Source organism: Lithobates pipiens, unplaced genomic scaffold (genome assembly GCF_037356315.1).
Source record: "Lithobates pipiens isolate NorthernLeopardFrog02 unplaced genomic scaffold, aLitPip1_a1.2 Scaffold_18, whole genome shotgun sequence".
In the NCBI taxonomy this organism is placed as follows: Eukaryota; Metazoa; Chordata; class Amphibia; order Anura; family Ranidae; genus Lithobates; species Lithobates pipiens.
This window is the reverse complement of record NW_027507758.1, coordinates 642,550,096-642,562,958: the sequence shown is the minus strand read 5'-3', so window position 1 is coordinate 642,562,958 and position 12,863 is coordinate 642,550,096. Positions and strand designations below refer to the sequence as shown.

General features: G+C 45.2%; 1 protein-coding gene across 3 annotated transcripts in view; it reads left to right on the top strand.

Annotated features, from left to right (window-relative positions):
* Positions 1-12,863, top strand: part of LOC143989636 (uncharacterized) — a 353,768-nt gene that overhangs the window by 214,345 nt on the left and 126,560 nt on the right. The window contains exons 1-4 of one of the 3 annotated variants that reach the window (XM_077489886.1): positions 3,103-3,168; positions 4,589-4,717; positions 5,502-5,636; positions 5,725-5,848. In XM_077489886.1, coding sequence (XP_077346012.1) covers positions 4,622-4,717; positions 5,502-5,636; positions 5,725-5,848 — 355 coding nt within the window. In that variant the 5' untranslated portion in view covers positions 3,103-3,168; positions 4,589-4,621. Of the gene's footprint in view, positions 1-3,102; positions 3,169-4,152; positions 4,718-5,501; positions 5,637-5,724; positions 5,849-12,863 lie in introns of those variants that run through there. The other 2 variants (XM_077489885.1, XM_077489887.1) reach the window with 2 other exon arrangements.

Below are 12,863 nucleotides of genomic sequence, written 5' to 3'. Positions count from 1 at the left end.
TGGTTCCAATCATAAGATTACAAGCTGTTGTTCCTTTTCCATCTTCCTGCAAACAGGCAATCCCCCAGCCGATGTGCTGATGTCATGCTGACATGTTTCATTAGCCAATCAACTCAAGTTTCCTCAGAGCTAGGAGGGGTTTTGGGAGCCGGGCTTAAAGTGGTTGTAAACCCACCTTTTGTACTTTTATCTATAGCTAAGCCTGGAATAAGGCTTACCTATAGGTAGTGGAAATATCTCCTAAACGTGCACCATTTAAGAGATATTTCACTTGTAGTCCACTGGAAATTTGTACGGCGCATGCCCGGGGAAGAAACAAAACAAAATTCAGTTTCTTCCCTAGCATATGCCACTAGCCGCGGTACCCGTGCACATGCATGGGAGAGACGTCACACGGCTCAGGCAAATCACAGAGCCGGAGTCCGCTGCCCCGAAAGAAGAGGGCAAGAAGATGGATGCTGCCCAAACAGGGGACATCACTGGATTCTTTTGCAGGTAAGGGGCACATAATGGGCTAGTATGCGATGCATACTAGTCCATTATGCTTTTCTTTTGCAGGCTGCAGCAGCTAACAAAAGAGGAAGTAAAACCCAACAGGGTTTACTTCGTCTTTAAATAGTCTAAAAAAAACATGTAGTACATGTGTTTGACCGCTGGATATCACCCATACCACCTTCCATACATAACTATCAGCAAGGAAAACATTGAGTGCACTGGTTTATGTATTCAGCCACAGAAGGGAGCCTTATGTTAAAGATAGCAGTTTTAGACCCGAAGAGCAAACGATCGCTCTTCCCTTGTTCATTCTATTAGCATATATGTCGCCACGGACAAAGGCCTTTTCCGTGAAATTTAAACATAAACAGCGTGAAGAAATGTGAAAAAACGTATTTACTCTCGCGCTTCACTAAGGCTGAAGGGCTAAACGTCGCTCTTCAGTAGTCACTTTAATCGCATTATTGTGAATTGAGCCACCGAACAGGGGGGAAAAATGTGAATGCGGGTGTGAATGGTGTGCGCAGCTGCGATTCCCCTTCTTTTTAACATATGACAACCTTGTCCTATTTTTAAACTACCTGTGTGGTAAACTGTTAGTCCCTCTTTTTCATTAATTTGTGTGTGTTTTTTCAATATAATAAACTTTTTTGAATCAATCACTGTGTCCTGTCTCTTGGGAGACTTATATTTTCTCTATTTTGTTGTTATGGAGAATGGATGGGCATGGATGAGCCGTGGATGGGCACAGATCAGCGCTGTGGGCACTTCAGATCAAGCCCACAGCTCTGCTGCACCCGCTCCCTCCTCTCCTCACACACTGTCCCGATTGGTGTGAGGAGAGGGGAGGAGCTGAACCGGACATGCTCTGGTTTGTTGACAACTGATCACTCTGTCATTGGAAGGGGCGATCATGTGGTAAAGGGAGGACCCGGCGTTCACGGCCATTCCTGGGTGCAAGCCCCAGGGGGGTGCGTGGGAAGAGTGATTCTGAGAGGACAGCTCTGGACGCTTTCCCAGAATTAGCCGATCACGCTGTAGCCATCTTTTGGCTATGGCCCGGTCAGAAAGTGGTTAATTGGGGGCGGGCATTCATATTAAATGGGTGTGGATCTACAAGAAGCATATTGATAACCTATTGTACAATCACATTTTATAATACTGTATATACAGGAAGAATTATCATAATAAGGACAGACAAGAAGGTCTCCCTCATTAGTAAAATGATTTATGGATTTGGCTTTAGTCTTACATATTAGGGCTCATTTACATATTTAGAAGCATCTGTGTTGGAACAATTTTCAGAGAATGGTTGTCAGGCAGCTGGGAGGCAATATATCACCACTTGCATTAACACTGAAAATCTGCACCACTACACAAAGAGGTTGCAGAGGGAGAAGGGAAGGTAAAGTGGGGGAGGGGGCAGTAGGGTGAAAATGGTAAACAGGGAGTGATGGGACAGAAAAGTGAAGAGGGGGAAGAGGGAGCAAAGGAGGAGAAGGGGGTGTAGAGGGGGTAGGAGGATGTGGTAAAGAGGGGGTCAGGAAGTGGATGAAAAGGAGAAGAGGTGAAGAAGGGGAAGGGGTGTGAAGAAAGAGGAAGAGTAGTATAGAGGGGAGAATGGGCGATAAAGGGGACAGCTCAGTGAAGAGGGGGATGGGGTGGTGATGAGGAGGAAGAGGGAGTAAGCAGGACAAGAAGGTGAATAGAGGTATGGGGGTGAATATGGGGAAGGAAGGGCAATAGGAAGGTGAAGATGGGGACAGTTCAGTTAAGAGGGGGATATGGCAGTGAAGAGGGGGTGGGGTGGTGAAAAGATAATGAATGAAGAGGGTTAAAAGAAAATAAAGAACAGTGGAGAGGGGCAGAAAGGGAAGAAGAGTGAGGTGTGGAGAAGGACATGAGGTGTAACTAGGGGTATGAGGGGATGAATAGGGTACATGGGGAAATTTGCTCCTAGAAGTGGACAGCTGGCAATGATATCACATGCTCGGTGCAGATAGGAAGTTGGGAGCTGCTCCCCAGCTAGGTGGTGGGACATGGAAGGGGGAGGGGTGGCCTTTTCTTTCCAGCAGGACACCACACAGCACCCCAATCCCCCACACACAGATGACTCTCATACAAACCCCCTCCCCTCACACACACAGCCCCCCCACTCCTCTCCTCTAGGCACTACCACCTCTCAGAGGATGGGATACACAGTGAGAATCAATGACTTCTACATACCTGGCAGGGTTGGAGAAGCCAGGCATTCTCTGATACCCGCCCACTGATAATCACTGCATGTTCATTGGTTGCTTACAGACCCACCTTAGATGCTGATTGGTCTCCCTGTGTCTAAACCCAAAAACATTTACACTTTATGCTGTAATTCTCAGGATAGAGTCTGGGACACAGACATCATGGGACATAAAGCTAAAGAGAGTGACTGTCCTGGCAAATCAGATATACAGTGCATACCATACACACAAGGCCGTGTTCACACTACCAGACGTTTCTCTGCGCTGCAGTTCCTCTGATCTCCACAAGGTGGTGATCTCACTTCTACCCAGACCGGAAGTCTCTATGGAATACAGAGAGGAAGTGATGTCAGGTATAGACAGGAAGTTCCGGGTGAGAGGTGAGTCAGAAGGAAGTAGAGAGGAGACATTGCTGGAAGTGGCAGAAGGCGAGGTAATAAGATCTTATTTTCTATTTACACCCAGTAACCTCCCGTCATGTCCGTCCTCTTCCTCCATAGTCACTGTGATGTCTTTTATCTCCAGCAGATGATGATACACGCATATATAGTGTGGAAACCTAGATTAACCCCTTCAGGGGCAGAATATTCCCCAATTTATGGAGCCGGAACATTCTCTTCATTTTGGAGATCCTAGTAATATGTTCCTCTAAACTAACAGCACTGATAATAAATAGACACGACAATGGCGATCCTGACCATACATGGTCTACAAAGGGCAATTATTACACTACACAGGCAGCCAATGGGCAATCATTACACTATGCAGCCAACACAATGATGGAGTGCCGGGGTCAGGAGTATGGAGCATAGAGCCCCTTACATTGCTGATCAGGAGGAAGAAAACATTTCCTAGGCTGCCATGAAGAATATGTTCCATCATTGGTGTCAGAGGGAGGAAAATACTGAGGGAAGTAGAGGGGATGAGGGGTCTCTGAGGAGGTAGCGGGACTAAAGGTCTCTGGAACCCCTGAAGAGGAATTATAGATGAAGGACTTTGGGGTCCTCTCAGGAAGTGATAGTGCTGAACAACTCTGAGAGGTTAGTGGGGCCGAAGGGCTGTGGGTGTCTCTGAGGGGGTATTTAGTGGTAGGTTGTAAGTCTCTGAGCTAAGAAGGGTATTTAGGGCTCATAGGGGCTCTTGACCTCTGATGGTCCTCCCAGCTCACTTGCACTTACAATTCTGACCTCCTTAGAGAACTCCTGCCAGCAATGAAGGAAACCTTAACCTCACCGTCTCACTGGTCAAGAAATATATTGCAGGACACAAAATAGACCAAGACTAAGAGTACAACCCCTCCCCACTGCTGTCCTCTTCCTACCCACACTGGGTTGCTATTGGGGAGAACAGAACAGACTCCTCCCCCACAGCTCTCTACTCCACCAGCAGCATCCTCCTGTTATCCAATCTGATCCCTTCTCTTACCGCAGAGAGTGACATCACTCCGATCAGTCAGCAGGCTGCCGGAGATTGGAGTCTTGCTGCTGGAGTTATGCTAATTAGCTGGCAACTCTGGCCAAACGTCTTGGTGACGATACATTGACCTCATAGCACTGCCTCAGAGCAAACAAATCAAAGAAATATTGTATTTATCATTCCTTATCTGCAGATCTAAAACTCACCAAATCCAGTTAAGAAAACCCAAAAAAAACAACAGACAAAAGGGAATTTTTGGTCTGGCAGGGCAAGAGGACCTCAAAAATGTAGAAAACACTAAACAGTCCAGATTAAATATGTTCCCATGGGGGCAGTAGTTCTTCAATATACAGCAACCCTTCTATTAGCCCCCTCACATCTACATCCTATTGTGTGACGAATACCATTCAAATAATTCTTAATTTAATTTACTAAAGTTATCCATCTAAAAGGAGACCTGTATAGATCAAATGATGGTGCCAATAAGGATGGAGGAGGACCGGAGTCACATGACTGAGAAGATACTAAACTTCACCATGGAGATCATCTACCTGCTGACCGGAGAGGTGAGGAGGATTCTGGGAGGTTACATGACATCACTCTTATCTCTATTAATAAAACACAGACCTGACCGGAGAGGTGAGGGGGATTCTGGGAGGTCACATGACATCACTCTTATCTCTATTAATAAAACACAGACCTGACCGGAGAGGTGAGGAGGATTCTGGGAGGTCACATGACATCACTCTTATCTCTATTAATAAAACACAGACCTGACCGGAGAGGTGAGGAGGATTCTGGGAGGTCACATGACATCACTTTTATCTCTATTAATAAAACACAGACCTGACCGGAGAGGTGAGGAGGATTCTGGGAGCTCACATGACATCACTCTTATCTCTATTAATAAAACACAGACCTGACCGGAGAGGTGAGGAGGATTCTGGGAGGTCACATGACATCACTCTTATCTCTATTAATAAAACACAGACCTGACCGGAGAGGTGAGGAGGATTCTGGGAGGTCACATGACATCACTCTTATCTCTATTAATAAAACACAGACCTGACCGGAGAGGTGAGGGGGATTCTGGGAGGTCACATGACATCACTCTTATCTCTATTAATAAAACACAGACCTGACCGGAGAGGTGAGGAGGATTCTGGGAGGTCACATGACATCACTCTTATCTCTATTAATAAAACACAGACCTGACCGGAGAGGTGAGGAGGATTCTGGGAGGTCACATGACATCACTCTTATCTCTATTAATAAAACACAGACCTGACCGGAGAGGTGAGGAGGATTCTGGGATTCTAACATGATATTCCTATTGGTTCTCCAATACAGAGATTTCCCCTTGTGAAGTCAGGTGATCATATGACCATCACAGTGCCTCCATGTGACTCCCTAAAACCTGAGAGACACAACATGGAGAAGATTCTAGAAGTCACCAAGAAGATGATGGAGCTGCTGACAGGAGAGGTGAGGAGGATTCTGGGAATTCTGGGACATTATCCAGTAACAGACAAGGGATGTGTCTGGATGGTGACTGTATCATTGTGTGTGTCAGGTTCCTATAAGGCGTCAGGATGTCACTGTCTATTTCTCCATGGAGGAGTGGGAGTATTTAGAAGGACACAAGGATCTCTACAAGGACGTCATGATGGCCAATCAGCCGCCCCTCACATCACCGGGTAAGAGGAGACTTTATTGTAAAGGAGAGAGCAGTACGGAGGCTCCACCTAGATCCCCCATCATCTGATAAACACATAGAAACAATGTATTCAGTCAGTGTGTGTGTTTCCTACAGATGGATCCAGTAATGGGAACCCACCAGAGAGATGTCCCCATCCTCTGTATTCCCGGGATTCCACACAGGAAGGTCACACCGTCCCCCACCATCATCAGGTAGGTGATTGACAATTATTGGTAGTTCTGATTTATACACAGCATGATTGTTACAATGAAAGTTTTATTATATATTCAGAGTGGAAATCTCGGGGGTGATAATGTTGATGTTAAAGAAGAGTATAAAGAGGAGGATGAGGAGTATGGAGTGATGGAGGAGATTTCAGAAGGACACAAGGATATGATGGAGCCACCAAATACCAGGAACCCACCAGAGAGATGTCCTCGTCCTCTGTATTCCCGGGATTCCACACAGGAAGGTCACACCATCCCTCAATATTGCAAGGTAATGGAATGGAGCTTATAAAACACAGTTGGATTTTCTATGTGATGTCACAATAATAAATCTTCTATCTTACAGATGATATTCTCTCTCATTTTCTTGGTTTAGAGTGGAGATCCAATGGATATAGAATTTGAGGTGAAATCAGAAGAAGAAGAGAGGTATGTGAGGGATGATCAGCAGTCTATGGAGGAGGATGGAATAACGGGGACATTTATAGAGGAGGACACTCCTACAGAGATCAGCACAGGTGGGTCATTAACACTAAATACATTCCTCCACCCATACTGCTCACTGATTGGTCCAGAGTAGGGCGGGGGCTGGGTGATATCAGCCTGTAATCCCCTGGTCACTTTCCATCAATACAGTCTCACCTGTGCAGAGGAAGAGTTGAGCTGGCTTATGATCAGAGAGCGGGGATTTCCCACTGTAACAGCTTTCATTTGAATTGCTGGGTTCCCGGTGCCGCTCACCATCACACAGCCCCGCCTCCTCACCGCTAATGTCACACAGTCCTTCCTATTCGCCCAGCACCTCCTGGCATTGGACCGATGTTCTGTCTATCAAATGCGCCGGGCAAGGAGGCGGGACTGTGTGACATGAGCGGTGCTGGGCAAGGAGGTGGGCTGTATGTGACGGTGAGCAGCAAGGAGGCAGGACTGTGTGATGTGAGCGGTGAGGAGGCGGGACTGTGTGGTGGTGAACGGCGCCGGGAACAGCTTCAAATGGAAGCTGTTACATTGGGCAATCCCCGCTCTTTGATAGGCCAGCTCCTATCTCCTATCTTCCCCTGGCTAGGACAACAGCTCCTGTTCAACCTCCGCCTGCTGGTGGTGCTCGCCCCCCTCCTCCGAGGCAGCCATAATTTTCCACTCGCAAAATGTGAGTGAAAAATTTGAGGGCCGCCTTACACTATATACTCTATATTGTACATTACATACTCCTGACCCCTGCACTATATACTCTATATTGTTGTACATTACATCATTCTGATACTATAAAATCCTAACACTTGTATCCTATATAATAAGTTGTATATTACATAATCCTGACCTCTTTTACACCCATTTCCTACCAGCTGGACATTTTATATCTGATGATGTGATTGGAGCACAGACTTTTACATGGTGATAATAATGTGATGTGGGCGGAGTCCTGGTTTAGGGGAACCAATCAGCTCATGTCTAGTAATAATCTTTGTATTTCTATTTTAGTAGATGGACGGGAGATGAGGAAAACCTCAGAGGATTGTCTCACTTTGTCTCCAGACTGTAAAGTAGAAGATGAGGACATCACACAGTATAGTCCAGGAGAAAACCCGACTACCTCAAATGTCCATCCGGCACCACACAGTGTAGATGGACCATCGTATTCCTCTTATCCTGAGGAACCTCAGACTGTGCGGGACGGGGCCGTCCTTCCAACAGAGAAGAGCTTTTCCTGTACTGAGTGCGGGAAGTGTTTCCATTTTAAATCCAAACTTAATAGGCATAAAAGATCTCACACAGGGGAGAAGCCGTTTTCCTGTTCTGAGTGCGGGAAATGTTTTTCAGTGAAGTCCCATCTTTCCACACATCAGAGATCTCACACGGGGGAGAAGCCATATTCCTGTCCTGAGTGCGGGAAATGTTTTTCACAGAAGCCCCATCTTTCCACACATCAGAGATCTCACACGGGGGAGAAGCCATTTTCCTGTCCTGAGTGCGGGAAATGTTTTTCAGAGAAGTCCAGTCTTTCCGCACATCAGAGATCTCACACTGGGGAGAAGCCACATTCCTGTCCTGAGTGTGGGAAATGTTTTTCACAGAAGCCTCATCTTTCCACACATCAGAGATCTCACACGGGGGAGAAACCGTATTCCTGTCCTGAGTGTGGCAAATGTTTTTCAGTGAAGTCCTGTCTTTCCGCACATCAGAGATCTCACACGGGGGAGAAGCCGTATTCCTGTCCTGAATGCGGGAAATGTTTTTCACAGAAGCCCCATCTTTCCACACATCAGAGATCTCACACGGGGGAGAAGCCGTATTCCTGTCCTGAGTGTGGGAAATGTTTTTCAGAGAAGTCCAGTCTTTCCGCACATCAGAGATCTCACACGGGGGAGAAGCCGTATTCCTGTCCTGAGTGTGGGAAATGTTTTTCAGAGAAGTCCAGTCTTTCCGCACATCAGAGATCTCACACGGGGGAGAAGCCATATTCCTGTCCTGAGTGCGGGAAATGTTTTTCAGAAAAGAGCAATCTTTCCGCACATCAGAGATCTCATACAGGGGAGAAGCCGTATTCCTGTCCTGAGTGAGGGAATTGTTCCTCACTGAAGTCCTGTCTTCCTGTACATCAGGGATCCCACACAACCCTCGAGGTGTATTAGTGCCTTGAGTGTGGGAAATGTCTTCTATATGAATGTTGCTGGACATCACAGCTCTCATGTGGGGAAGAAGCACACCCTGATATACACCTCAGATATACTCCATGGCTGATCTCCATCATGGAAGAAACCGTTGATAAGGAGATCAGAGATCACCAAAGACATGGATGAAGTGTTGTACCGTGTCGGCCATTGATAGCAGGATAAAAATAAAAATGGAGTCATTACTTCTCATCCATTTTGTAGCTTTTGTAAATATTTGAAAAAAAATAGTTAAATGAATGTTGTTACATAGTTAGCAAGGTTGAACCAGTCCATCCAGTTCATCCTGAGTGTGTACAATTGTCCCTATCCCTGTACATTGCACACTCACATCGGTCCCGACCCTCAAGGAGCCACAATCCGAGGTCCCCATTCATATACTGGGGACAATTTTGGACAGAAGCCAATTAACCTGCCTGCATGTCGCACTCATTCCTCCCGCTGTGAGGTCATTTCTTTGTAATTCTAAAAACATTTTATTAGAAAAGAGTGCAGTTGTTGTGACATTTATAAAGGAAATGTTACCAAAGCAGCACACAGACCCCCCTGAAGTTCTTCTGTGTATTTGGGGGTCTTTGGAGGGTCTTTGTGCTGCTTAAAAAAAAGAAGCCGGCAATAAAATGTCATTTTCTGTAAATTTAAACCAATTAATTTTTCCTTTGTAAAATGTCACATTTTCTGGAGCCCATCCAACAGGAAGAATGAAAAACTGTATAGAGTCCCCCAAATATATACCAGACCCTTTGCTTTCCTTCCTCCCCCCCCTTCCCTCTCTCCTCCCTCCTTTTTCTCTTCCTCCCTTTCCTTTCCCCCTTTCTCTCTAACCCCCCAAACCCCTCCCCCCTTTTTTTCTTTCCCTTTTTCTCCTCATCTTTTCTATTCAAGTCGCTGGATTGTATATTATTCTTATTCCATCTTTATCAACCAATGAATATAGATACACGTCCATTGATTGCACATCCCCCGCAGCCATCGGGGGAGAACCTTGGTGGTGCTCTGACCTCGGCTGAGGCTTTGGGTACTGGGGAAGCAACATCTCCCCTCGCTTTTTTCCTCCTTGTTTAATTTCTTCCATTGAATGTAATGTTTTATATATGTAATTCAATTTTGATACATAGTGCTTAATAATTACTTGCTGATATTCCCCTGATGAAGCGCTATAAAGACCGCAAAACATGTTGAGAACCATATCCATGGAAACCCACCATATCCTGAGCCTCCTGGTTTGGTAACTTGTATGCTGGTGACATTTATGGATTGTTACTTTGCACTTTTTACAAATGTATCAAATGTCTTGTCTTTTGTATTAATAAAACTGTATAATACGTTTTATCAGTATTGAGTATACATTGTTTAATATCTGTACTGCGATAGTCCTGCTTCAATGCTCTTTTCTGGGTGATCGGTTGGGGATCGTTCTCTAGTCTTCCTTTTTCTTTCTAAGTGGATGATGGTACACCTTATTTAGTCTATCCTTGACGTACAATATAGAGGCCATAACTCTTACAGTCAGGGTTACATGTAACTGAGCAGATCTGTGCTGGGTTACATGCTGTGAAGGACGGGGAGTCATTGGAGGTCTATTAGACCGCTAATGTATCCATAAATTGTAAATATAGGAATGAATTAGACCGACAAGTCCAGAAACACTACAGCACTCAGGAGTGGTCTGATAAACCAGACATGATGTGGATGGTAGTTGTAGTGAATCTACCAAATGGATTCATTATACAAAATGTGCAAACTAAAGAAACATACCAAATAAGAAGTAAGGGATAGAAATTGTGGACAATAATAATTGGTGAATGACAATAATATTCATATATACCAACAGTAATAAAAGGTCTGGGTAGGATAGCCCAGAGTGCTAAACATAGCTAAATCTAGGAGGTACCACTAGAAGACCAGAGAGGGCGCTCACTTTCCACCACTGGAAGAAACAACAGTACAGCCCCATAGTGTAGTATTAAAAATAATTGACAATCTATTGAAAAATAAAAATGCACTCACAAAAAGTACACATGTGTAGGGTATGGCATAAAGGTGACTTGGGGGCCAGAAATGTCAGAGGGGCAGCCAGAGAACCACCAGCCTTGGTCACCAGCTGAGGATGAAGTGTGCTGAAGATGGAGGAGGCCGCTGTCACTGCAACTGCAATTTGTGTTCAACCCGAGACTGGAATCCTCAATGTCACTGTAGACGGCCAAAGCTTTGTGCTATTAATAAAACACAGACCTGACCGGAGAGGTGAGGAGGATTCTGGGAGGTCACATGACATCACTCTTATCTCTATTAATAAAACACAGACCTGACCGGAGAGGTAAGGAGGATTCTAGGAGGTCACATGACATCACTCTTATCTCTATTAATAAAACACAGACCTGACCGGAGAGGTGAGGAGGATTCTGGGAGGTCACATGACATCACTCTTATCTCTATTAATAAAACACAGACCTGACCGGAGAGGTGAGGAGGATTCTGGGAGGTCACATGACATCACTCTTATCTCTATTAATAAAACACACACCTGACCGGAGAGGTGAGGAGGATTCTGGGAGGTCACATGATATCACTCTTATCTCTATTAATAAAACACAGACCTGACCGGAGAGGTGAGGAGGATTCTGGGAGGTCACATGACATCACTCTTATCTCTATTAATAAAACACACACCTGACCGGAGAGGTGAGGAGGATTCTGGGAGGTCACATGACATCACTCTTATCTCTATTAATAAAACACAGACCTGACCGGAGAGGTGAGGAGGATTCTGGGGGGTCACATGACATCACTCTTATCTCTATTAATAAAACACAGATCTGACCGGAGAGTTGAGGAGGATTCTGGGAGGTCACATGACATCACTCATATCTCTATTAACCACTTCAGCCCCTAAAGAATTGGCGCCTCAATGACCAGAGCACTTTTTACAATTTGGCACTGCACTGCTTTAACTGGTAATTGCGCGGTCATGCAATGTTGTACCCAAACAAAATTTGCGTCCTTTTTTTCCCCACAAATAGAGATTTCTTTTGATGGTATTTGATTGCCTCTGTGATTTTTATTTTTTGCAATATAAACGGAGAAAGACTAAAAATCTGGAAAATAAAATGATATTTTCTTCTTTTTCTTATAAAAAAATTCCAATAAATCCCATTTTGGAAAGTAGACACCCCAAGCTATTTGCTGAGAGGTATGGTGAGTATTTTGCAGATCTCACTTTTTGTCACAGTTTTGAAAATTGAAAAAAGAAAATAAAAATTTTCTCTTTTCTTAATTTTCAAAAACAAGTGAGATCTGCAAAATACTCCCCATGCCTCTCAGCAAATAGCTTGGGGTGTCTACTTTCCAAAATGGGGCCATTTGGGGGGTTCTGTGCTATTTTCTGGCCTTCAAAGCTGTCAAAGGTAGTGAGGAGTGAAATTTACGCCCTTAGAAAGCCTGAAGGCGGTGCTTGGTTTTCGGGGTCCCGTACGTGGATAGGTCCCAAAAAGTCTCACACATATGCCAAAGCATGGGAACAATCCGCCATTATTGTTAGGAGCAAATCGCCCCTCTACCCCTGCCCACATGCTTTGGCATATATGCTCTTTTTTTTTTTTTTAACTGTGGTGGTGAAATCACCTCCTACAGTCCCGGAGTCATGGCATTACGTATCGTGGGAGCAAACGCTGTTGCTGTCAGAATAAATAAATCCGCGCTACAGCTGAATGGCATACCTGCTAAGCAAATAATGGTTAGCAATAAAACAAAGTAGCATTACAATATAACAGTAATGCCACGTACACACGATTGGACTATCCGGCGGACAAACCGCCGGACTTTCCAAACGAGCGGACCTGCCCACACACGGCCGGACAATCCGCCGGACTATGAATGGACTTGCCCACACATGGAGTAAAGTCCATTCATTTTAAAAGTGGCTCCAGGTAGACGGGACTAGCGAAGGAAGTCGATGTCGCCGCCTCCATCGGCAAGATTGACACCTCGCTGGCCCCGTCACCTGGTATGGATTTAAAGGGGAAGCCCTATGCCAAAAAATGGCGTGGGTGTTCCCCCAAAGTCCATATCAGACCCTTATCCGAGCACGCAGCCCAGCCGGTCAGGAAAGGGG